The sequence below is a fragment of the Panthera uncia genome, chromosome B4, assembly GCF_023721935.1.
Source record: "Panthera uncia isolate 11264 chromosome B4, Puncia_PCG_1.0, whole genome shotgun sequence".
Lineage (NCBI taxonomy): Eukaryota > Metazoa > Chordata > Mammalia > Carnivora > Felidae > Panthera > Panthera uncia.
This window is the reverse complement of record NC_064809.1, coordinates 130,700,385-130,726,822: the sequence shown is the minus strand read 5'-3', so window position 1 is coordinate 130,726,822 and position 26,438 is coordinate 130,700,385. Positions and strand designations below refer to the sequence as shown.

Sequence of the window (26,438 nt, the reverse complement as noted above, 5' to 3'; positions counted from 1 at the left end):
GGAGGAGACAGGGGGAGAGGGAGGGGGAGAGGAAGGGGAGAAGAGGGAAGGGTTAAAAGGAAGGGGAGGGGGAGAGGAGAGGGGAGGAGGAAAGGTGGGGGGGAAAGGGAGGGGGAAAGAGGAGGGTTAGAAGGGAGGGGTGGGGAAAGGAGAGGGGAGGGGGAGAAAGAAAGGAAGAGGAAGGGAGGGGGAGGGAGAGGGGAGGGGGGAGAGGACAGGTAAAAGAGGCGGGACAGAGGAGGGGGGAGGGGTAGAGGGGAGGAGAGAAGGGAGGGGAGAGGAAGTATTAGAAGACAGGGAATGGGGAGGGGGGACAACGGAGGGGAGGGGGAGGAGAGAAGGGGAGGGAGGGTGAGAAGTGAGAGGAGGGAGGAGTAGAGGGAGAGGTGAAGGAGGGAAGGGAGAGGAGGAGTGGGGGAGGGGCGAGGGGAGGGGAGAGGGGGTGGCCTAGAGGGAGGGAGTTTACTTTCCCTTCCTTTTTGTCCTGTCCAGAGGCATCCCCGGCAGGGGCTGAGTCTGTGATGTCGCCTCACCAGCAGGCAGGCCTTCTGTGGCCCAGCTTCTGCAGCTGACTTGAGAGGGAAGCTTCCAGCCATTGCCAGTCTTTGGGAGGCCTTAGATGCCATTGTCCTGCTCTTGGGGCTCCTATGAGACCAATTCCTGATATTACATTTTCTGTTTTGAATATTTAGAGTAACTTCTATTTTCCTGACTGGATTCCGACGGACATACATGCCCCTCAGACCCTAGAGGCAAAGCGTGATAACGTCTTTCGTCAGCAGCGTTGGTTTCAGAGCAGTAGTCATAGCTTAGCAGTGAACCCCACTGGGTGGCTCATGAGATGCGAGGACAACAGCATAACAAAATAGTACAGTCTAGAGAGGTGGAGTGACACTGAAAAAGACATCCACCTGTGGATTGTCGCAGGCTGAGGAAATGTCTCTGGGGAAGAGGCAGGAGCACTGTTGGGGGCTGGAGTCACCGAGGACACTGAGAGTGAGGGGACCAAGGGCACAGGCAGAAGAGAGTCAGGAGCGGGTGAAGGAGAGAGCCCACAATGAGGTGCTATTTTCCTTGCAAACGTGAAGGGAACATATGGGGCCAATTTTGAGGAGGCAAAGGTACTGAAGTCTGGAAGAGAGTGGAAATGGTTGGGAATGGGCTGTGGGAACCCGCATCTGATCCTGGAGCTAGGGACCGTCTTTGTGAACCTGACCGCCCTCACCTCACTCCATCTGTAAGGGGCTTGGACAAATTCGCTAACCCCCTTTTTACCTCTAAAATTCTGATTCTATGAGAGTGTTTCCGCCCACCAGTTCTGGTTCTGGCTAATGGAGCGGCATAAAATAAAATGTTTTACATGACAGCTTTTCAGATATTCAGAGCTAGCTAGCCATCATGTTCCCCTTACCTTTCTCTACTCCACTCAAAACAGCCCCACTCTTTCAACCGCTTTTTATGACACTATTTCCTGCTAACACTCACCTGGGTATATCTTTTTAAAAATAGGTACCTCAAAAACACACGACACTTCAGACTGATCGTCTGATTATTGCAGGGACCAAGGGATTATAAACTCCTGTTATTTGGTGATAGCAATTTAGCATTTTATCAATTCTTATTTTAATTACTTAAGTACCGGTGCCCGCTTTGGCGGCAAGTACACTAAAACCAGAACGATACGGGGAAGATTAGCCTGCCCCTGCAGAGAATGACATGCAAATTTGCGAAGAGTTTAATTACATAAATACTGTCAAACTCAGTCTGCCTTTGGCTCTCCTCTTCCCCTTGCCCCCATGCTAATATAGTTCTTTTTCTAGTTAAGACTTTTTTTTTATTGTGATAAATATACAATTTACCATTCAAACCTTTTTAAGTGTGCAGTTCAGTGCCTTTAGGTATATTCTCATGGTTGTGCAACCATCACCAGATGGTTCTCCAGTTCTCCAGAACTTTATCATCTTCCCTTACCAGACTCTGTCCCCATTAGACAATCACTCCCCATTCGTCCCTCCCCCAAGACCCAGGCAACCAGCATTCTACTTTCTGTCTCTATGAATTTGACTGCTGTAGGCACTTCATATAAGCAGAATCATACAATATTGGTCCTTTTTAAAATCTGGCTTATTTCACTTAATATAAGTTCTTAAAGGTCCATCCATGTTGTAGCTATGTATGAGAGCTACATTTTTAAAAAGTTGAATATTCCGTTGTGTGTATATGTCGCATTTTGTTTATCCCGTCTTCCGCTGATGGACATTTGGGTTGTTTCCACTGTTTGGCTATTGTGAATGATGCTGCAATGACCATGAGTATACAAATATGTTTGAGTCCCTGCTTTGAGTTCTTTTGAGTACATACTCAGAGGTGGAATTGCTGGGTCAAATGGTAGCTCTGTTTAACTTTTTGAGGAACCACCATACTCTTATAAATACCTTTGTCAAGAGCATATTCTTTCAGGCCTCTGCAGGTGGACCCTATGCCTGCTCTATGTTACGCGATGTCAGGTGCAATTTACTATGCATAGCGATCCCTACTGTAAAATAGAATCATTCGCATGTAATGTATAGCCCACTGCCCAGATTATAATTAGTGCAAGGATTGGCTATAGTTTATTAGAGATTTATTTATTTTTTTTTATTTCAGTAAACTCTACACTCGACGTGGGGCTCAAACTCACGATTCTGAGATCAAGAGTCGCATGTTCTACTGATTGAGCCAGCCAGGAGCCTCTATTAGAGATTTTAATCTGTGACAAGAGTAGACAGCACAGCCAAATACTGAGCAATGAAACATTGAATAACGTTTTCAAGATGACTGGTTTTAAAAACATTTTTGAGGGGCGCCTGGGTGGCGCAGTCGGTTAAGCGTCCGGCTTCAGCCAGGTCACGATCTCGCGGTCCGTGAGTTCGAGCCCCGCGTCAGGCTCTGGGCTGATGGCTCGGAGCCTGGAGCCTGTTTCCGATTCTGTGTCTCCCTCTCTCTCTGCCCCTCCCCCGTTCATGCTCTGTCTCTCTCTGTCCCAAAAATAAATAAAAAAACGTTGAAAAAAAAATTTTTTTAAAAACATTTTTGATATATTACTGTAGGCTTCCCAATCTCAACTTTCCTAAGAAAAGATCGCATTTAGTAGCGACTAACCAGAACCACGAGGCTTTACAAACTGGTGCGAATCTGGATCAATATTTACATAGTGCTACAAATTCTTATGTCCAAGGTAAGCTCCAGTCAGCACAATTCTAGGTTTTACAACTTTATTTATTTTTAATGTTCACTTACTTTTGAGAGAGTGAGAGACAGAGCACAAGTGGGGGAGGCGCAGAGACAGAAGGAGACGTAGAATCTGAAGCAGGCTCCAGGCTCTGAGCTGTCAGCACAGAACCTGACGTGGGGCTCAAACCCATAAACCATGAGATCATGACCTGAGCCAAAGTTGGATGCTTAACCGGCTGAGCCACCCAAGCGCTCCTAGGTATTACAATTTTAAATACCCTGAGTGATGTGCCTTGAAATCAGTGTGCTGGGAGATACTGATCTCCACTGTCCCCAGGATGGCCAGATGGATGGAACTTGGAGTAGCTAGAGCTCCATTACCGGTCACCTGGTCACTAGGAGTCCTGGACTCACTGAAATCTGGCCAAGGAGGGGTGCCACCACCTGGTCATTCACTTCGGCAGCAGCTGCTGAGTGTGCTATTGCTCATCAAAGACAAGGGGGCCATGGTGTTGCTATAGCATCTGATGTTTCAGGTACCCGCGGTGCTGCTAGCCATGTGAGGAATGGGGGCTGAAGATGGGGCTAAGGGTCCTTGCAGGTATAGCTCGGGACAGCCCGGCTTTCTGCTTCACATACATGGAAAACTTCTGACCTTTGTGGTCAAAGCCATGGGCAGAGTGGTTGTTCTTTCTTTCTTTCTTTTTTTTTTTTTTTTTAAAGTTTATTTATTTATTTTGAAAGAGAGACAGAGAGAATGAGAGGGAGAGGGGCAGAGAGAAAGGGAGACAGAGGATCTAAAGCAGACCCCGTGCTGATGGCAGAGAGCCCGATGTGGGGCTTGAACTGGTAAACTGTGAGATCACAAGCCGAGCTGAAGTTGGATGCTTAACCGACTGAGCCACCCAGGCACCCCCAGGATGACTGTTCTAAAAAAACACATGTACCTTCTGTGAATTATAGCTTCATCATCTTGAAATACTTGATGTGACTGATTTCAGTTTGAAGTCCACGTTATAAGAAATATCACATTTGTCAATGAAAGGAGCTGGAGTCTTTAAATTTAATTTCCTTTGTAAATCATTGAGATTTAATTCATAAATCTCCATAAATTTATGGAGCCATAAAATTCCCTTTAAGAGTATACAATTCAAGGTATTTTAGCATGCTCGCAGCTGTGCATCTACCATCACCTTCTAATTCCAGACTATTTCCAACATGTGAAAAAGAAACTCTATTAGCAGTCACTCTCTGTTTCCCTCTACCCCCAGGCCCTCGCAACCGCTAATCCACTTTCTGGCTACATGGATTTGCCTATTCTGGACATTTTATATAAACAAAGTCATGCATTATGTGCCTTTTGAGTCTGGCTTCTTTCACTTAGCATAATGTTTTCGAGATTCAGCTGTGCTGTAGCATGTATCAGTACATTTCTTTTTATGGTCGAATAATATGTCACCATATGGATATGCTACATCTCATTTATCATCAGTTCAACCATAACTTTCTTTCTTTCTCTTTTCTTTTTCTTTCTTTCTTTCTTTCTTTCTTTCTTTTCTTTCTTTCTTCTTTCTTTCTTTCTTTCTTTCTTTCTTTCTTTCTTTCTTTCAGAGAGAGAGCATGTGCTAGTGGGGGAGAGTAGCACAGGGCGGGTAGAGAGAGAATCTTCGGCAGGTTCCATGCTCAGCGTGGAGCCTGACATGGGACTGGATCCCACGACCCTGGTATCATGAACTGAGTTGAAATCAAGAGTCAGACCCTCAACTGACTGAGCCTCCAATCATAAATTTTAAACGATTATAAAAATGGTTTTAAATTTTTTGTGACATATTTGTGCACATAAATTTCTTGTATGATGGTGATTATGAAGAATCTGAAGATACTGTCACTATAAAGTCTGGATTAGGAACTGTGTGTAGGATCTCAGACTGTTATCAAAAAAAGTCATGTTCCCACAAGTGACTTAAGTCTTCTATTGACATTTTATTTTATTTTAAATTTTTTTTAATGTTTATTTATTTTTGAGACAGAGAGAGACACAGCATGAGCAGGAAGGGGCGGAGAGAGAGGGAGACACAGAATGTGAAGCAGGCTCCAGGCTCTGAGCTGTCAGCACAGAGCCCGACGCGGGGCTCAAACTCACGAACTGTGAGATTGTGACCTGAGCCAAAGTCGGACGCTTAACCGACTGAGCCACCCAGGCGCCCCTATTGACATTTTAAAAATCATTTCTTAGAACTGTTATATAAATTTAAAAATTTCTATAAAACTTTGTACATATTATTTTTCTCATCATAATTGTATAAAGGATATAGAATGAATTTTTTTTCTCTAAGTCACATGTATACATTCCTAAGTCCCCTCGTTTATTCCATTGTGCCACACACAAAAAATATTCTTTTAGATTTTATTTTTAATGTTTTATTTTTTTAATTAAAAATTTTTTTACATTTATTTATGTTTGAGACACAGAGAGAGACAGAGTGTGAGTGGGGGAGGGGCAGAGAGAGAGGGAGACACAGAATCCGAAGCAGGCTCCAGGTTCTGAGCTGTCAGCACAGAGCCCGATGTGGGGCCCGAACCCACGAACTGTAAGATCATGACCTGAGCCGAAGTCAGACGTTCAACCGACTGAGCCACCCAGGTGCCCCTATTTTTAATTTTTTAAATGTTTATTTATTTCTGAGAGAGAGAGAGAGAGAAACAGAGTGTGAGCAGGGGAGGGGCAGAGAGACAGGGAGACACAGGATCCGACGCAGTCTCCAGGCTCTGAGCTGTCAGCACAGAGACCAATGTGGGGCTTGAACTCACAAACCATGAGATCATGACCTGAGACAAAGTAGGACACTTAACCGACTGAGCCATCCAGGCGCTCCAGAAAATTTTATTTTTAAGTAATCTCTATACCACATGTGGGATTCAAACTCACAACCCTGAGATCAAGAGTCACATGCCCCACCAGTTGAGCCAGCCAGGGACCCCCTCACAAATATCTTTTTATGTATGCCAGTATGTGAAAAATGTTTGGAGGCACACTTTACAGAAAACCTCAGATTTTATTTAAGGATTAAAAAAAATTTTTTTTAGAGATTTTAAGTAATCTCTACACCTATCACGGGGCTCAAACTTACAACCCCAAGATCAAGAGTTGTATGCTCTACTGACTGAGCCAGCCAGAAAGCTTCAGATTTTAAAGAGGATTCCTACTAGGAAGAAATGGCCACATTTATGGCTCTTTCTATGGCTGAGAAAGTTCACAAATTTACAACTTTGCACACTGATATTACTTCCCTACAAAATTCATCCTTCATAAAATGCTCATGGCCAAAGTTTATAGTCTTGAGTGGTACCGGGGCTGTCTGGAGACCTATGGGTCAGTTTTGTGGAGAGTCAACCTTTTCCCCCTAGCTTTCTTGAGGTGTAACTAACCAAATTGTAAGATATTTAAAGTGTACATCATGATGACTTGATATACACATTGTGAAAGGATGTCCCCCATCTGGTTAATTAACACATGTATCAATCAACTCACATATTTATTTCCCCCCCACTTCTTTTGGTGAGAACATTTGTGTTCTACTCTCTCAGCACATTTCTATTACACAATATGGCATTATCAGTTATAGTCACATCAGTTATAGTCTAATGTTATACACTAGATACTTGAGTCAATCCTTTAATTGGCTGGATCTAATCCATTCATTTCCCCCCTCTGATAAGATCATCTCAAGTCTAAATCATGATTTTGTGACAGCAGTTAATACTCTGTATATATTTTTAAAATTTTTATTTATTTATTCAGGGGAGGGGCAGAGAGAGAGAGAGAGAGGTAGAGAGAGAGAATCCCACCCAGGTTCCACGCCCAGGACAGGGGCCCGATGCCCAATGGGGGGCTTGATCTTACGATTGTGAGGTAATGACATGAGCCAAAATCAAGAGTCAGACATGTAACTGATTGAACCACCCAGGTGTTCCTAAATTATATATTTTTAAATATGTATTTATTTAAGTAATTTCTACGCCCAATGTGGGGCTTGAACTCACAGCCCTGAGATCAAGAGTCGCACACTCTACTGACTGAGCCAGCCAGGTGTGCCTCTTTATAAGACATTTTGTAAAACAAAACGTTCTCACATTTAAAGCTATAAACTCTAGATGTGAAAATAACACATACACGCCACACACTGTTATATGGTTTATTTTTAAAATGATAGTAATAAATGCTTTTCCCTTGTTGGGAAATGACATACCTATTTTCAGTGGATAGAGCCTTAAAAAGTAACAGCGTTCTGTTCAAACTGAACTTGTATAATTGCACAAAAGTCATACAAAGCATTAAGAAATGCTAACAAAGCCTGCAGCTCTCTCAGATCCTCATTGAGCACACCCCGTAAGGCCTTGATTTCAGTGGGGACCCCTGATCTGAGCAATACTGATGCTCACGCCAAGTTCCTCAGTGACACTTAGGCAGAGGTTAAGAACAGTCAGGACGACCCACATGCTTTGTGACAACGGAATTCTGCTCTCATTAAACATTAGCATTAATGATGCATTCACTTTCTCATTATATTAGGAACATTAAACACTTCAGCTTGAAGTATATTTTCCCAGGCTTAAAATATAACCCTATCAGCTTAAGTTTTAGGTGACAGATTCCCACCTCAGGAAACTAAAATTAAAAAAAAAAAAAAAAAAAAAAAGAAATTAACATCATAAAAACCTCTTCCAAGAGGGTCCTTTATGCTGCCACCACCCTGGGTCCTCACTTATTTTCTAACACTCACACACACACACACACTACATTATTGTTGATCATATGCCAACTGAGGGGTGGCAGACAGGTTCTGACTCAGATCCCAACTTTGTTTTATTGGTAGCGGTTATTGGAAACACAGTGTTCCAAAGGACTCTGAGGTCACCGCTGACCTGGTGGGCAGTCCCCATGCCTTACTTGTGATCTCTCACACAGACATGGGGGAAGGGGAGCCAGCACTCCTGCATCAGATCTGTAATCTTTGTATTATCAAGAAAGCTAAAGGAGGGTGTTGGTTATCTAAGCTCTGAAAAATATAACAGCTCAATTTTCCTATTTTAATGAGTTACAATGTCTTTATCTTGGGTTTTCTTATTTTATGAATCTTTATCTCAAATTAAGATATAATGTCTATGGTAGGATTTTTCCCTTTCTGACCTTGTTACAAAGCTTAGTGAAAAAATAACCAAGTTTTAAAAGAAGACACAAAGAGAACTTTAAGTCATCTCATGAGGAGTACCTTCCTAATTTGGATATGAGGACTATGGGAAGAGGAGGGTTTCTACTCCAGTATTTCTACTCCTGTGTTTTAAATAAACAGTCTGTTTGTTGAGTAGGAAGAAAAAGAGCAGTTCCTGAGACAAACACACAAAAGGATGTGGCAGAGGCTATCTGGAAGTGCTTCCTTCATTTAGATGGTATGCATCATCAATGACCCAACCATCTCTCTTCAACTGAGGGAGAAAAATCCTAGTGTAACATTTGAAGGATTTCTGAGAATTAAGGTTTTCATTCGGAGAGGCCGGTGTATGAGACTTCGACATGGAGGAAATGTGGGGCATGTCTGCGGTGTGGCTAAGAATGTGTGACATTCTTGCACTGTGCACCACTATCTGCTTAACAAATCCCGAATATATCAGGCGGCCCAGAAACACTAGGCCAGCTCTTGATGGTGCTGACAGTCTGATCCGATGCTTAGCTACTGAAGTTAATCTGGGACTCAAAGGACAATATACTTGGGCCAGGGACTAAAAATCACCAGAAGAATTCTGCAACAGCCATTCTGTGGCTCGCGACAGCTGCAGAACTTGACTAGGTTCTAACCAGAAGTCTGTTTCATGTCCAGGTATGACGCTATACATAAAAGTCACTGGGCTTTTACTTAGAAAGTTGAAGACTACTGAAAACGATTTATAGCCAGAAAAGGAAATTCCTTATTTCAGTATTGTAAATGAACAAAGGAAACTCAATCCAAGGAAAGGGTTGTTGGGGCCACAGAAGCCCAGAGGGTGAGAAGTTGTGGATTTATTTTCAGTCCCCTTCTTTTAGAAAGTAGCACAGGGCTGAGAAGTTGGAGGGAGGGGGGAGGACAGGCCCGGGGACGAGACTCCGGCTGTGTGGCCATCCATTCCCACAGCTGCTTAGCAGAGCCAAGCATTCGAGGGTGAGCACTGGCAGGACACCGTGTGTATCACTGATTTATAACATGATCTTTGTCCCCTGATGATGCCGGGTGTCTGCTTTTGGCTGTGTACCTTGGGTTTTCCTGGTAAGATGGGCAAATATCTAACACCAAGTGTTAATCCCCTTGCCTGTTTCTTTCTTAAAATCCCTTGACTTTACGCTCTAACGACCAGCAGGTTCTGTACATCTTGGGCCATATCCAGGTTTAAAGGAGGTGAACACACTACTTCTAGGACAGAAGCTCCCTGTGACACTCTAGCCCTGTTCATTCTGCAAACTGAGTTCTTGTATGACTGCAGCCAGTGCCGTGTTGAGGGAAATATGACTCCTTCCTACTGTCCTTCCAGGGCTTCTCATTTCATAGAGAAATGAAAGGATCACAGGATGTTCTTGGTGAACTCTTGGTGAGTTCTGCATTTTGCACTAGAGGAAACTACAGAATTGTAACAGGAGCATCTCTCTGAAACGTGGGTGCCATTCCTCTGACTTCAAGAGGGTTAAGGAGAGGATCTACCTTTTCCCCAGGGCGGCAGCTTCTAGGGTGTGCCATAAGGGTCAGTGCACTAAGAATCTATCAAGAAAGCATGGATGCCTGGGATAGGAATCATCTTCAGCCTGAGAACAGATGGACAGAGGTCTAGATCTACAGAAGACACATATGTTTTTCTTTCTCTTCCATCTCTTCCCTTATCAAGAGTCTAAACATCTTCCAGGCCATAGGCAGCCAAATAGCGAGAAAAACTCAAAACTGTTTTAATAGTTAGTGTTGCTAGAATCTGGATTAGAGCTGAATGGTGGGACTGCAGGACACCAGTGCCCACAAGGGCTCATATGGCTCCAGTAGAGACGTAGGATCTGGAAAAAATGGACAGGAGTTATGGAAGGTATGTACTAGCCACCCACAATCACTGACAGGTGGTTTTTAGTATAGGCAGAGACACTGGTGGTTAGCTCAAAATACAAGCATCATAAACATCTTATGACATTAGGTAGATCTTAGCCAAAGTACAGAAAGGGAAAGACCTGGAGAGAAGGAGAAAAGTTTCTGTATATTTAATTGTGTTAACTGGAATGCATGGAGATATGTAACCACGATTTTTCTTTACATTTAAAAATTCAAACTGCCTTGGTCATTAACTGTACAGAGTTAATGTTACTGAAGTTGTAGTAACATCCAGTTCAAAAATTCAATTTTCCAGACTTCTAGATACTTACAACAAAGAAAGATCACACACAATTACATACATTCATACAGTTGCCACACTCCCAAACAGAACACGTGTATAAGTGTGCACACAGAGACACACACACTCAGGACATGCGCACAGATGCGAACAAACACCCCCTTTGAACCTGAGCTGCACGTGGGCTGCAGTGAGGGTCAAGAGGCCCTGCTGCATATCTGTTCTATGTCATTCATTTCTTTGGGACAATCTGCAGAAAGGATGAGAGGTGAGTCCTGAGTCACCACTACATCATCTTCAATCCGTACACCAAGACCACGAAACTTCTCTGGGGCATCTCTGTCATCCTCTGGAATATAAATGCCTGAAAAGTAGAAAAAAGAATGTGCTGTTCATAAATGGCAGTAAGTGGATGATTTGGGATAAGTAAGTTAACCTCTCTGTGTTACAATTCATCTGTAGAACTGGGATCCTAACAGTATCTACCTAGAATTTTGGATATTAACTGAGATAATACACATAAAAGTGTGTGGCACATAATGGTCAATAAATGTTGGCTATCATTACTAGAACTATTACTCTAGTTTTGTGAACCAGACTACAGGCGCCACGTGACCGTGATAATAGTGATCATGATTCTGTCATATTCTAGTGGTTCAAGCAGGCCACTAAAGTTACTTTTGAGTATGTTAATATATGCCAGAAACCAGTAGATTATATAAATGCATTCTTTCCCTCCCGAATCATCCCATGGGAAAAGGGAACTTTGCTAAAATAAGGACATAAAGTATTTTAAAATATATGAAAAACACTTATTTTGAGATTATTAGCCTGAACAACCATAAACTAGAAAAACTCAAGTAAGCTCTTTCCAATAAGCCGTAAATATAACTGATGTACACAATGGAGAGTAAGAGAGAAACAGGAAGACTTTAACAGACATTTGGACAATTCTAAGAGTCCCCTTTCTAATCATGAAGTAAGATAAGAACAGGTCTTTTCATATTTAAGAAACTGGAAACTTCCTCCACTATACTCACAGATGCTGCCCTGGGATAAAAAGAAAAAGATCAGTGAAGGAAAATGTATTCAAAGTCTAAGGAAGCACCCATGTACCAACCAGACTATACTGAATAATACATAAGGCATACATAATAGCAACATGTGACTGGGTACTATAAAGTCGGGTCCCAACTATAATTTATATACTTTAGAGATGAAAACACTTGAAATCTATTGTTGAAATACATTTTCTTGACAAAAACAGCATCATTATTTAAAAATCACTCTTGGGGGGCACCTGGGTGGCTCAGCTGGTTAATTAAGTGTCTGACTTTGGCTCAGGTCAAGATTTCACAGCTCATGAGTTTGAGCCCTGTATGGGGCTCTGTGCTGACAGCTCAGAGCCTGAAGCCTGTTTCATATTCTGTGTCTCCAGTTCTCTTTGCCCCTCCCCTGCTCATACTCTGTGTCGCTCAAAAATAAATAAACATTAAAAATTTTTTGGGGGGGCGTCGGGGAGGCTCAGTCAGTTACGCGTCTGTCTTCAGCTCAGGTCATGATTTCATGGTTCGTGGGTTCAAGCCCTGCAATGGGCTCTCCGCTTTCCGCACAGAGCCCGCTTCGGATCCTCTGTCCCCTTCTTTCTCTGCTCCCCCCCCACCTTCTCAAACAACAACAAATTTTTTTAAATCACTCTTGGGGTGCCTGGGTGACTCAGTCGGTTGAGCATCTGACTCTTGATTTTGACTCAGGTCATGATCCCAGACTTGTGGGATCAAGCCCCATGGGCTCTGAGCTGAACATGGAGCCTGCTTAAGGTTCTCTCTCTCTCTCTCTCTCTCTCTCTCTCTCTCCCCCCCCCCCCCCCCCCCCCCCCCCAAAAATTAAAAACAAAAAACAAAACCAAAAATCCCTCTTGTAACATCAATCCTTACACTCCACTGTGACCACCACTTTTCTGTGGAATTCTGTCCACTGCCCAGGATCGTTCAAGCCGGGGAGCTTAGATTGCCAGCTTCCTGTCAAACTTGCGAGAAAGGACCTGGACACCAAGAAGCAGAGCAGCTCTCTGAAGGAAAGCACCTGTGGCTTCAGACGCGTGAGCATCCCACCACTAAACAGGAGACGAGTAGAAATTGGCCCCGGGAAAGGCAGGGTCTAAAAAAAGATTTATTTCTTAATATCTACTTATAGAAAGCAGTCTCCATCTGTTGTTTACTGGAGAAGTCAAATGAAACAAATTGTGTGATGTTAAATAGGAAAGCTCAAGGAAAATCTAAAATAAAATTCCCTTCTACACTGAAGAGATCCATTTTCCTGTCTCTCCTAATTTAATTATGTTGGTTCAGGTAAAACTAAGCAACATTTACCTTTCTACCTGATAGTGTCATGTGTCCCACGGGATCAGGGCCTGCACCCGCCCTTACCTGGCTCTACTGTGATTACCATACCAGGCTGTAGAGGGAGGGAACGGGGCATGTCAGGGGTGTCGTGGACATCCATCCCGAGGTAATGGCCAACGTGATGAGGGCAGTATTTTCGAGCAGTCTGGAAAAGATAATCACCACAGTGTTATTAGGGCAATGACCCCTTAAGGGGAAAGCTGGGCATGTATCGATCAGTGAGATATGTGTTAATACCTCCCCCCTGGTTCTGCCACTTAGGTTTAACCTGTCCTCTGGTTAATTCCTAAGAGACCCGATAAACTGCTACCTCTTAAATGCAATTCTGCTGATGGCATTCAAATGCGTCCAAGTTTCCATTCCCACTATTTGATATACTACATACATGCTGACTTGGGTAACCCCAGCAATGACTACAGTAAATGAAACTCTTTTCAGGGTGGAGGGAGGATGATTATGTTAGAATAGTTCTCTTTTCAATGTTCACAAGTCCCTCTCAGAAAGCCTGCTCTGGAGACTGAATATCTCACAGCAACTTGTGGAGTAGGCACAGGACATTAAATTAACACAGTAATTATTAGGCATTTAGCGGCTTGGATATTCCTATCTGTTAATTAGATTTGTTGGCTGCAGCAGCAGGAGGAATTTATAGCGTCTTTCCTATTGATAAAAGAAATCCTGGCAGCCTAAACTTGGAGATGAGATGCCTTACTGGTCTGTTTGGTGTGGCCACCTGGCATCTTAATTTACAGCTAAGGTTTTACATTTTTACTGAATATTATTACATTTTGGCTACAGATGAAATTCACCAAAGACGCGGCCCTTGGGGATATTGTTAGTCTCACCAATGTCACTGAAGCAACAAACACCCTCCCCCATGATTTCTACTTTTCAAAATCACCACAAAAGGACTGAGAGTTAACCTTTTATCCTTTTTGTGTCCTTTTCCATTCTGTCTGCATCAGCCTTCGTTTTATATTTTCTGCCCACTGAGCTACTTATACAGGATGCAACGATCTAGAATGTGCTGCCATCTTCTGGAAGAAATAAGTACTGACTCCTTTTGTTTTAATCCATGTTCAATCTAAACCTCTTCTAGATGAAGAATCACAAAGACCATTTTTAAATCTAATTAGTTTTCTAGAGGCTGAAACCCAGCAGCACATCAGGTGTTCTTGAGAGCCGAGGTCAAAAGAGGGGCCATACCTTGAAGGCATTATTTTCCTTAATGTTCTTCACAATCCCCAACTCCTTCAGCTTCTGGGCTATCAGTGTCAGCATCAAGCTGTAGATGTTCTCCAAGCTTGTCCCAGGGGAGCAGAGCGTCAGACAATCTCTCTGAATCTCTAGAACAGCTTCATAGAGTTCTGCCTGAGGTGCTGTGAATCTGGGGACAGGAAAACCAAAGAACTCACATTTGGAATAATCTGATATTGCAGGAAGTTTGCTTCCAAGTCTGATTAGGAAAAACTCCAAGGTGCTGATGATGGGGCATTGTTGATACCTAATCAGTATCAATATATCAGTACTGACAGGACCTTAATTGTGACCTAGACACTCAACAGGAAGAACAATAACTCTTCAAGCTGGGGCAGCAACAGCCTCTCCTGTAAACGATCAGCAGATATACATGAGGTGAGGCTAGCAGATAAAGTCAGCCATGAATGCATCTGGAGGGTCAGACCAGCCTCAACTTGATCCTTTCCATTTTTTTTTTTTTTACCACTTTAAACACACACACACACACACACACACACACACACACACACAAAGGGTGCTTGGGTGGCTCAGTTGGCTAAGTAAGCATCTCTGACTCTTGGTTTTGGCTCAGGTTATGATCTCACAGTTCCTGAGTTCGAGCCCCAGGTTGGGCTCATGTGCTGTTGGTGTGGAACCTGCTTAGGATTCTCTCTCTCCCTCTTTCTCTGCTTCTCCTCCACTCTCACCATGTGCTCTCTCTCTCTCTCTCAAAATAAATGAACATTTAAAAAGCAAAAGAAAACAAAGCCTAGGAATCCACTTCTTGTAGGTAAAACCTATGTCATGAGATAAACTAGTAGATACTCTGGATACTAGGTATCCTTAGAATAATAATTTCTTTAGCAATCATGGAGAAAAACGAGAAAAAATTAAGCTGGTGCGGTGTATGATATGTATTTTCTACACTGCTGATGGGGAGTGTAAATTAGTATAGCCGATTAAGTCAAAGGTTTTAATAAAAATATTCATAAAATTTGAGCTTATATTCTGTGCTAAGAATCCATCCTAAGAAAATATTTGACAAAAAACAAATAACCCGTGAAGAAATGGACAGAAAACACAAATAGACATTTCTCTAAAGAAGACATCCGGATGGCCAACAGGCACATGAAAAGATGCTCAACGTCGCTCCTCCTCAGGGAAATACAAATCAAAACCACACTCAGATATCACCTCACACCAGTCAGAGTGGCCAAAATGAACAAATCAGGAGACTATAGATGCTGGGGAGGATGTGGAGAAACGGGAACCCTCTTGCACTGTTGGTGGGAATGCAAATTGGTGCAGCCACTCTGGAAAACAGTGTGGAGGTTCCTCAAAAAATTAAAAATAGACCTACCCTATGACCCAGCAGTAGCACTGCTAGGAATTTACCCAAGGGATACAGGAGTACTGATGCATAGGGGCACTTGTACCCCAATGTTTATAGCAGCATTCTCAACAATAGCCAAATTATGGAAAGAGCCTAAATGTCCATCAACTGATGAATGGATAAAGAAATTGTGGTTTATATGCACAATGGAGTACTACGTGGCAATGAGAAAGAATGAAATATGGCCCTTTGTAGCAACATGGATGGAACCGGAGAGTGTGATGCTAAGTGAAATAAGCCATACAGAGAAAGACAGATACCATATGGTTTCACTCTTATGTGGATCCTGAGAAACTTAACAGAAACCCATGGGGGAGGGGAAGGAAAAAAAAAAAAGAGGTTAGAGTGGGAGAGAGCCAAAGCATAAGAGACTCTTAAAAACTGAGAACAAACTGAGGGTGGATGGGGGGTGGGAGGGAGGGGAGGGTGAGTGATGGGTATTGAGGAGCATACCTTTTGGGATGAGCACTGGGTGTTGTATGGAAACCAGTTTGACAATAAATTTCATATATTGAAAAAAAAGAGAAAATATTTGAAATTCAAAGAAAGCTGAGTATATAAAAATGTTCACTGTAGATAAACTTTAAATGTCCCCTAATAAGAATGGTTAAATATAACAATATAATGAGTATAATGAACATCTACATACCAAATCCAAGTTCGGCCATGAGCAACATGTTATATTTGTATCACTATGAGGCTGCCCACACTCCAACCCCCGAAGTATTTCTAAAGAGTTTTTAATAGTTCTTATTTATTTGTTTGTTTATTTTACTTATTTTTGAGAGAGAGAGAGAGAGAGAGAGAGAGAGAAAGCGTGAAGGATGCACCCACGTACAAGTAGGGGAGGGGCAAAGACAGAATCCAAAGGAGGCTCTAATTGACACAGGGCTTGAACTCACGAACCCCGAGATCATGACTGGAGCCAAACAAAACCAAGAGTCAGATGCTTAACAAACTGAGCCACCAGGTGCCCCTTAATAGTTCTTTTTTTAAAAGTTTATTTATTTTGAAAGAGACAGAACAAGCAGGGGAGGAGCAGAGAGAGAGAGAGAGAGAGAGAGAGAGAGAGAGAGAATCTCAAGCAGGGTTCACACTGCCAGCACAGAGCCTGACATAGGCCTGGAACCCACAAACAGTGAGATCACGACCTGAGTCGAAATCAAGAGTTGGACTGAGCCACCCAGGTGCCCTATTAATAGTTCTATTTTTAGTGTAAATTTTATATACACTAAAATACATAAATCTGAGCTGTACAAGTTGGACAAATGTCAATACAATCAAGGTGGTCAATAATGTAATTCACATCTATAAGTTGTGTTTCACCACACTTGGGAAGATTTTGGCCATTATTTCTTCAAAGGTTTTTTCTGACGCATTCGCTCTTCAATTTCTGGGGCTCTAATTAGATGTATGTTAGATGGCTTGAAAATATCTCATAGGTCTCTGAGGTTTTGTTCATTCTTCTACAGTTTATTTCTGTTCTTCAGACTGGATAATTTCTATTTCTCTTCAAGTTCACTTGACTTCTGCCTCCAATTGGACTGTAAAGTCCACCTAGTGAATTATCCATTTCAGCTACTGTACTTTTCGGCTTTAGAATTTATTTAGTTTTTGAAAAAAATCTTTTTATTGTAAACAGAACAGAGGCACAGAAAGCCAAACAAACCAAATATAAATACCTTAAGAAATTAGTGTAAGGTTGACCAGTCAGATAAAAGGTGGAACTTGGCCAACTGTCACAGAAGTCCCTTCTATGTGCCTCATAACTATTACAATTCTCCCAGTATGTAACCATTACTCTAACTTTTCCAGTTATCATTTCCTTGTAGTTTTTCATTTGCATGTACATGTTTATCATTTTTACTGATATAGTTTCTAGATCATAAAATTCACCCACTTTAAAAAGTTTACAGTTCCGTGGTTTTTAGCATTTTCACAAAGTTGTGCAACCATCATCACTATCTAATTCCAGAGCATTTTCATGCCCCCTCCCCCTTCTTGTATCCATTAACAGTCACTTTCCATTCCTTGTATTTAAAAAACTATTTTATAACCCAAATGTGCATCCCAGGATAATTATCTTCCTGCTTATTTAAAATAAATTTGATTTGTCTCTTGAATCTCTTTTAGTCAACAGGTTCCTTTCTCTTTTTTTTAATGTTTATTTATTTTTTGAGAGACAGAGGGAGACAGAGTGTGAGCAGGGGAGGGATAGAGAGAGAGGGAGTTACAGAATCCGAAGCAGGCTCCAAGCTCTGAGCTGCCAGCACAGAGTCCAATGTGGAGTTCAAACTCACAAACTGTGAAATCACGACCTGAGCCAAAGTTGGACGCTTAACCAACTGAGCCACACAGGCACCCCAACAGGTTCTTTTTTCTAGCCTTTTTTATTCCCTCGTAAATTATGTGTTAAAGAATCCAGGCTGTTTGAAATACAGGGTTTGTCACAGTCTGAATTTTGCTAATTGTATTCACAGAATGAATGCCTGTGTTTCTCCAAACTTCTTATGTTGAAGCCCTACCCATTAGTGTGGCTGTATTTGGAGATGAGGCCTCTAAAGGAAGTAACTAAGGTAACATGAAGTCATAAAAGCGGGGCCCTGCTCTGACAGAATTAGTGTTCTTATAAGAAGAGACACCACAGAGCTTGCTTTCTCTTACTTTCTCTCTTTGTGTAAAAGAGGTCATGTGAGCATACAGCAAGATGGCGGCTGCTTACAAGCCAGGAGAAGAGGCCTCAGGAGGAAACCTACCTTGCTAGCACCTTGATCTTGGACTTCCCAGCTTTCAGAACTGTGAGAAACAAATTTTTGTGGTCTAAGCCACTAAGTCTGTTGTATTTTGTTACGGCAACTCGAGCTAACATACATATCCTCTCAGCGCAGTTCAACATATTCCTTTGTCTTTTTTATTTGTTACAAATTGGCAGTTGGACCCCAAGAATGAATCAGACTCAGGTTCAGTCTCTTTGGTAAGACTGGCTATATGTAGTACTTGGCAAAATCGTAGGAGGCACATAATATCTGATTATCTCTTTTTGTGATCTTAGCAGTCACTGATCCTTAGTACTTATATCTATACATTAATGGGTGTTGCAAAATGGTAATAATTTTAATTCTCTATTTTTCATTCACTTCATGTAATTTTTTAAATGTTTATATTTAAAAGAGAGAGCGCGGGGTGCCTGGGTGGCTCAGTCGGTTAAGTGTCCGACTTCGGCTCAGGTCATGATCTCACGGTCCGTGAGTTCGAGCCCCGCGTCGGGCTCTGTGCTGACAGCTCAGAGCCTGGAGCCCGTTTCAGATTCTGTGTCTCCCTCTCTCTCTGCCCCTCCCCTGTTCATGCTCTGTCTCTCTCTGTCTCAAAAATAAATAAATAAACGTTAAAAAAAAATTAAAAAAATAAAAGAGTGCAAGCAGGGGAGGTGCAGAGAGAGAGGATCTGAAGCAGGTTCTGTGCTGACAGCAGCGAGCCTGATGCGAGGCTTGAATCACGAACCTTATGACCTGAGCTGAAGTAGGAAGCTTAACCGAGTCACCCAGGCGCCCCTGAGCGCATATTGATATTTCAATTAAAATTTGAGACCACAGAATTTTTATGTAACCTCTCTGTATTTCATTTGCCTTCTTTCTTCTGGGTTCTTGAGGACACAAGGAGGACAGAATTAAAATCATCTTTTACTCTTTTGTTTTATATTTCTTTGTTTTTTATTAACTTTGTATGAGATTAACCAAGATACTTTTTTTATTGCTTACTTTATGTGAAATTAATTTTCCTGAACTTCTGAATGAGGCAGAATTTAGGAAAGATTTTTTAGCCTCACAGAGCTTTTTCTTGTTTTGGTGCAGTGGTAAACAATATGGTAGCTTGCTTTCAATTCCTCTCCCACTCACTCCTTTCCCTTGTCCCTAACTTGCTCAATTTCAATTCTACTTCCAGCAGTTTCTCCTCAGTATGAGAAGGGAGCACAGCACCCTCAAACTTCCTTGGGCCTTTGGAGTGACAAATCTTTCCCATTTCAGTTTCTGTTCTCGAATTGGTCATCATCCTTTCCAGTGAACAGCTATTGGTTATTTGGGAGTTCCTTTGTTCTCAAGCACTTCGGACAGCTTCTTCCACTACTGTTGTTTCCTTCTTTTTCCTTCCACACAGATAGTGATACCAGCCAGGTCTTGTGGTTGTATAGAGTGTGTTCATAACTGTTTGTGCTTTTAGGCTGAAGTGATACCCTATCACCCAGTGTTTGGTTTTGCTACCTAGTTGCTCTACTGTTATTTGACAATTTGGAGAGACAGAAAAACTATGCTTTTGTTGCCATCTCCCCAGAATCCTTGGTTCTTATTTCTTAGTTTCTTATTTCTTACTGAAACTCTCAATCTGTTCACTCACTATATTTATATTTGTTCCTTTAACTCTTTGAACATATCTATAATAGCTGCTTTAAAGTTCTTGTCTGCTCATTGAAATTTTAGGGTTATTCAAGATCTGCTTTTATTGGCTGTATTTTTCTCAACTATGGTTATTTTGATTCTTTTCCTGATTCTTCTCATGTCTAGTGATTTTTTTTTAACGGATTACTGGAATTACTTTTGTAATCAGAAAATAAAAACTTCAAATTTATTTACTTTAGTTTACTTTTAAATGTTTATTTTTGAGAGAGTATGAGCAGGGGAGAGGCGGGTGGGGAGGAGGGTGGACAGAGGATCTGAAACAGGCTCTGTGCTGACAGCAGTGAGCCCAATGCAGGGCTTGAACTCATGAACCATGAGATTATGACTGAGCCAAAGTTGGACACTCAATAGACTGAGCCACCCAGTCTATTTATTTAATTTTAAGTTAATTAATTAATTTTTTATTTTTTAAAAAATGTTTATTTAGGGGCTCCTGGGTGGCTCAGTCGGTTAAGTGTCTGACTTCAGGTCAGGTCTGATCTCACGGCTTGTGAATTTGAGCGCCACGTCGGGCTCTGTGCTGACAGCTTGGAGCCTGGAGCCTGCTTCAGATTCTGTGTCTCCCTCTCTCCCTGCCCCTCCCTCACTCTCTCTCTCAGTGATAGACATAAAAAAATTTTTTTAATGAAAAAAATGTTTATTTATATTGAGAGGGTGTGAGTGCAAGTGGGGGAGAGGCGGGGAGAGGCAGGGATAGACAGAGAGAAAGCGAGAATCTCAAGCAGGCTCTGCACTGTCAGCACAGAGCCCGACACAGGGCTTGATCTCATGAACTGTGAGACTGTGACCTGAGCCAAAATCAAGAGTCGGATGCTTAATCCACTGAGCCACTCAGGTGCCCCTTAATTTTTTTTTTAAAGATTCTATTTTTAAGTAATCTCCACACCCAATGTGGGGCTCAAACTTACAACACTGAGATCAAGAGTTGTATGTTCTACTGACTGAGCCAGGCAGGCACTCTTCAAATTTATTTTTTAAAAATGTGAATGTTAATTGGGTGTGTTAACTAGGTGTGTCTAGGTGTCTGATCCAGTGATATGATAAATAAAGCAGTCTTAGAAAGTCATCAGGTACTTTGCAAAGGCAGTTAACCTGAGCTAGAGGGGATGAGTATATTTCTTTAGTCCTTTATTCCTCATATACCCATATTCCAACTCATACTCCTAAGAAGCAGTGGGATCTGTAGATGTCCTACCTGCCATTGACAGGCCAGGTCCGGGTTATGTCACTCACATAGCAAGAAGACTCACAACCTCCATCCAGCAGCACCATTTCCCCATCCTGCAACAAAAGTGAGATATGTCAAAGTAGGTGACCTTATGATTGTCAGCTATTTCTTCTCATTTAAACTCTCTGTGCCTTTCACTTTATATATATATTTAAAAAGCTATATCTGTGTTCATTCTCACAAGAAACAGCATCTCAATTTTTCAAATGAATTCACATTGACTCAAGAAAGGTGCCACTGCATAGTAGTCCATAGGCTCTGGAACCACACTGCTTAGATCATCATAAATGTTACTACTATCATTATTAGTGTTACAAATCCTATGTAAGTTGGTATCCAGGGCCTTATTCAAATACAATTACCCTTAACCATTTAACTTTAGAATATCTCTTCCCCATTTGTTCCTCATCAAAGTACACGTGGGGAAAGAAAAAAAACTTTGGGTATCTTTACCTTACTTCTTGTCATGTTATATTGAAATTATTTATGTCCTTGAAGACAGGGAATATCTTATTCATATATAAATGAGCACACAACATGGTATGTAGTAGAATAATGGGCTGAGTATTTATGTATGTACATATATATAATAGCAACTTTGAAGAATAGATGTGGTTTTTGTTTCTGGTAAAATGCCAGAATACATTTCTTGTTAGAAAACAACTAGATGCTGGATCGAAAATATATTTTATGAAAGGCTGGCATTACATAAGGCAAGAGATGTCCTAAAGACATTTTCTCTCTTGAAAAAAGACACCTTAGAACTGAAAGTAGAGTGGAAAGTAGTGATAAGGTAAGAGGTACAGTATATATAGAAAAGGAGATGTTGCCCTGAGGTCCTGCAGCAAAGTGGGGAAAATGAGCCGGACATTTTTGCATTAATCTAGGATGCTCATAGAGGATATAGGAGTTGCAGGGCACTAGGATCCACCTGACTTCTGGCAAAAGCATAATCAAACAACCTTTGGAAGAAATTTCCCCCAAATCTGGGCTGGCATGATTTCCAAAAAATAACATCAGGCAAATGTGAGCTCACAAGCCAAGGTTGTCAAGCACCTGACGTAGGTCACCATGCCTGAGAGTCGGCAGGAACAACAAATTTAGATCTTCCAAGACTTCAGATAAGGGAATGATTAGATATGGAAGGGCTATTATGAAAGCCTTAAAGGGATAAAGTACGGAATCACAAAGACGAATAAGCAACAAGAGACAACTGACGATAACTCTGATTTGAAAGGGACCAAAAGGAAATAAAAACAACTGCTGAAGTCAATCACCCAGGGGATGGCTGAAGAAGCAGATAAGACAACCAAAGGGGAAAAAAACTAGTTTCATGGAAGACAGACATACCGAAGGCTCTGAGAACATGACAGAGAGAGACAAGGCAAAAATAAACATGAAAGTTAGCTTACTGAGACCAGACAGAGGTCTAACATACATCTAACTGAGATCACGGAAGAAGTGGATAGAGACAGCGTAGGAGAGACGGTATCTACACCAGGTTCTGAGGATTTCCACGAACGCACAGATTCCGGAGGAAGAAGGGACCATAATGACGATATGTAAAAATAAATCTGTTCTTAGACATACAAAAAACCAGAAACACCAAAGAAAAAGAAATCTTAAAAGGAGCCAGAGCAAAAAGAGAGACCCCATAGGAAATGACAATTATGTTTTGTTTGTTTGTTTTTTAACTTTTTTTTTAAATGTTTATTTATTTTTGAGGGAGAAACAGAGACAGCATGAGCAGGGGAGAGGCAGAGAGAGAAGGAGACACAGAATCTGAAAGAGGCTCCAGGCTCTGAACTGTCAGCACACAACCCGACATGGGGCTTGAACTCACAAACTGTGAGATCATGACCTGAGCCCAAGTCAGGTGCTTAGCCAACTGAGCCACCCAGGTGCCCCTGTTTGTTTGTTTTTAATCGGCAACACTGAAAGTCAGGAGAAAGGGGAATGATATACTACAGGTGATGACTGAAAAGGGAAGATAGTTTCTTTGGTACAGGCTTCATCAAGAATTGAGAATGAAATAAAGATATTTCAGCTAAACAAAACCAGAAAATTTTCTCAGCAACAGACCTTCATCTAAAGGATTTTCTTCAGGCTGAAGGAAGGTGATCCCGGGAGGGCCATCGAAGATGTGAGAAGGAAAGGTGAACACGCATGTAAATCGAAACAAACCTGCTTCTGATGGTTGGAGAGAGCTGTGGTGAGCATAGAGGCAGAACCACAGGGCAGCCCGCTCTCGGACTGCATTTCTGCCAGATGCTTACTACCAAGTCCACACCAGAGCTCTCCCAGAGGCCCCATAGTACCCTGCATTTCTTAAAGCTTGTTGAGGACCTTGCCCACTGACTTCACCAGAAAGGACCCTTGTAAACTTTCAGATAACCAAAGCCAAGACTATGACCTAGAAGTTCTCAACTTTTTTTTCTCTCAGGCCAATTTATCTAATAATGGCAATACTTTTCTGTCCCTGTACAGCGACACTGGTGCTTATTCTCCAGTTTTTCAGGAATGAACACTATACTGTTTAGGAACAGACACACTGGTGGTAAAACCAGGAAAACAAAATAAAATGGATTAAAACAAAAGTCAAGATGGTAGAAGACAGAAAGATGTACTTGATATTGCCCAGGGGACTAGTAATGTTCTTTTCATCCTAGATGGTAGACACATGGTTGTTTATTTGATAATTGTTTTTAAGCAGTACATGATATTTATTGTGTGTTTTTTAACGTTTATTTTGAGAGAGAGTGAGCAAGCAGGGGAGAGGCAGAGAGATAGTGAGAAAGAGCCCAAGTAGGCTCTGTACTAGTAGAGGCTTGACGTGGGGCTTGAACTCACAAACTGTGAGATCATGACCTGAGCTGAAACCAAGAGTCAGATACTTAACCGACTGAGCCACGCAGACACCCCTATTTATTGTTTTTAATATACATTTAACAACTTAGGCAAACCTTATGGACTATAATGAAAGTGAAAAATCTATCCTTAAACACTTATAATAAGAAAAGAAGGATGAAAATTAATGAGTTCAGTATCTAATTTAAGAACAAGAAAAAAACAAGAGAATAAACACAAAAAGGAGAAGGGTGAAATTAATAAAGGCAAGGGGCCAGTGTAATGAAATAATAAACAAAGATAAAATAGCATTAATGATGAAAAGTTGGTTTTACAAGAGTAGCAAAACCGAACAAACCTCTTTTTTTAGTGAGATTTCCTTTTTTCTTCGAAGTTCTCGAGGTATAATGTACACGGTAAAATGCACAGATTTTTAAGTATATAGAGTTAGGTCAGTTTTGTCAAAACCCATGTAACCACTCCCTCAGGTGCCTTCCCAGTCAATATTCCATCCGAAGCAACCACTGATCTGATTTCTATCAATACAGAGTGGTTTTGCCTATTTCAGAACTTCATACAGACGGGATCATAGAGCGTCTAACTTTTGTGTCTGACTTATTCAGTCAGCACAATGCTTTGAGATCATTTATCTGTTGGTAGTACAGTGGTTTGTTCCTTTTCATTTTAAGAATACACCACATAGCAATTTCCTTACTTAATATCCTGGTAAGAGACGCCTGGTCTATCAGGAGCAAACTTGCTATAAACATTCATTCTTGTACAAGGCATTTTGTGGACCTACATTTCAATTTTTTTGGAAAAATACCTATAAATGGAATTGCTGGTGCATGTTTATGTTTTAAAGAAACTACTAAGATTTATTAGAAAAAAAGAGAAGAGGCAAAAATATATCAAGAATGTAAAAAGGTACATAACTGAAATTACAAAAGATTAAAAGGTAAGACAATACTATGAGTAATTTTAAAAACTTAGACATAATGGTAGAAAATTATAATCTACCAAACTGTCTTAGGCAAAATGAAGTATAAACTGATATAATCACTTCGGAAATGTCTGGCATTTTCTACTAAAGTTACAAATATGCATACCTATGACCCATCAATTCCACTAATTAAGTGTCCTTAGACAAACTTGATGACTCATATACTAGGAATATGTACAAGAATGTTCACAGAATATTGTTCATAATGGTAAAAACCTGGAAATAATAGAAATGTCCACCTAATGGATATTTATCATATTAATAAATTAAAACAGAAAACTTTATAATATTTATTAATTCATTTAAAAATAACAATGAACCTATTACGTGTTAAGATAAACAGCATTTTTAATGAAAAGTAACTATTTTTCTAAATAAAAATAGAAATGTAGCGTACATTTTTACAGATCTCTTTGTCTAGCAAAACAAAAAACAGCTAGAATCTCATATCTGCTTTTGCCTTCAATTTGGTATGATGTTGATGTCATAAAGCCTCTAGGGTCCATCTCTGTGCACTGAAGAGAACGAGAGTGAAAGAGACACATAATGTCTGGGTATTCTTATGAAAATATATTTAACCTCATGGAACACACTTTAACTGCTGTTCCACACTAGAACAAACCACAGTAGCATGCAACAACATACCGTTATACGAAAAAGATGCAGATACAATATTTGAAATTTATAAAGTTCAAACATGACCAAAACCAAACTACATTAAACTCTATTATTCATTAGTAGTAAAATAAAATGAAAAGCAAAGAATTGATGACCATCAAAATCAGGGTAGTGGCTATCCCATCAGGGAGGTAAGAAATTATCATTGGGAAGAACCACATGGTGGAAAAGCTTTTTAGGGGTGGAAGGCTAGTAATGTCCTGATTCAGGCATTCACAAACTTTTTCTGTAAAGGGATAAATAGTAAATATTTTTTACTTTGTGGACCATACTGTTTCTGATGCAACTATTCAACTCTGCCACTGTGGGAAAGAAAGCAGGAACGGCTGTATTCCAACAAAACTTTATTCACAAAACAAAGTAGCAGGCTGGATTGGCCTAGAGAGGTGTAGCTTGCCAAGTATGGACAATGGTTACGTGGGTGTTCATTTTATAATTAATATTAAACTTTTCCTTTAAGTTTTAAGTACTTTATCGGTAGTTACATTTTATAATAAGAAATGTTTGTTAAAAAATAAAACAGAAAGCTTCGGTAGTTCAAAAAGTCTACAAAGGAAAATATCAGGCCCAAATAGGT

The 26,438-nt window shown here is 41.0% G+C and overlaps 2 protein-coding genes and 1 non-coding gene across 6 annotated transcripts in view; 2 read left to right on the top strand and 1 right to left on the bottom strand.

Annotated features, from left to right (window-relative positions):
- Window positions 1–26,438, top strand: part of SLC25A17 (solute carrier family 25 member 17) — a 359,412-nt gene that overhangs the window by 194,291 nt on the left and 138,683 nt on the right. The window lies entirely within an intron of this gene.
- On the top strand, window positions 1,642–1,746 carry LOC125920536 (U6 spliceosomal RNA). The gene has a single exon (XR_007457115.1). It is a non-coding gene; the product is annotated as a U6 spliceosomal RNA (small nuclear RNA).
- The window catches only part of XPNPEP3 (X-prolyl aminopeptidase 3), a 74,638-nt gene continuing 55,993 nt past the window's right edge, over window positions 7,794–26,438 (bottom strand). For all 4 annotated transcript variants that reach the window (XM_049627561.1, XM_049627562.1, XM_049627564.1 and 1 more), the window contains 4 exons: window positions 21,301–21,386; window positions 14,226–14,406; window positions 13,044–13,164; window positions 7,794–10,978 (listed from right to left, as the gene is read on the bottom strand). In XM_049627561.1, the coding sequence (XP_049483518.1) occupies window positions 10,812–10,978; window positions 13,044–13,164; window positions 14,226–14,406; window positions 21,301–21,386 (555 nt within the window). In that variant the 3' untranslated portion in view covers window positions 7,794–10,811. The remainder of the gene's footprint in view (window positions 10,979–13,043; window positions 13,165–14,225; window positions 14,407–21,300; window positions 21,387–26,438) is intronic.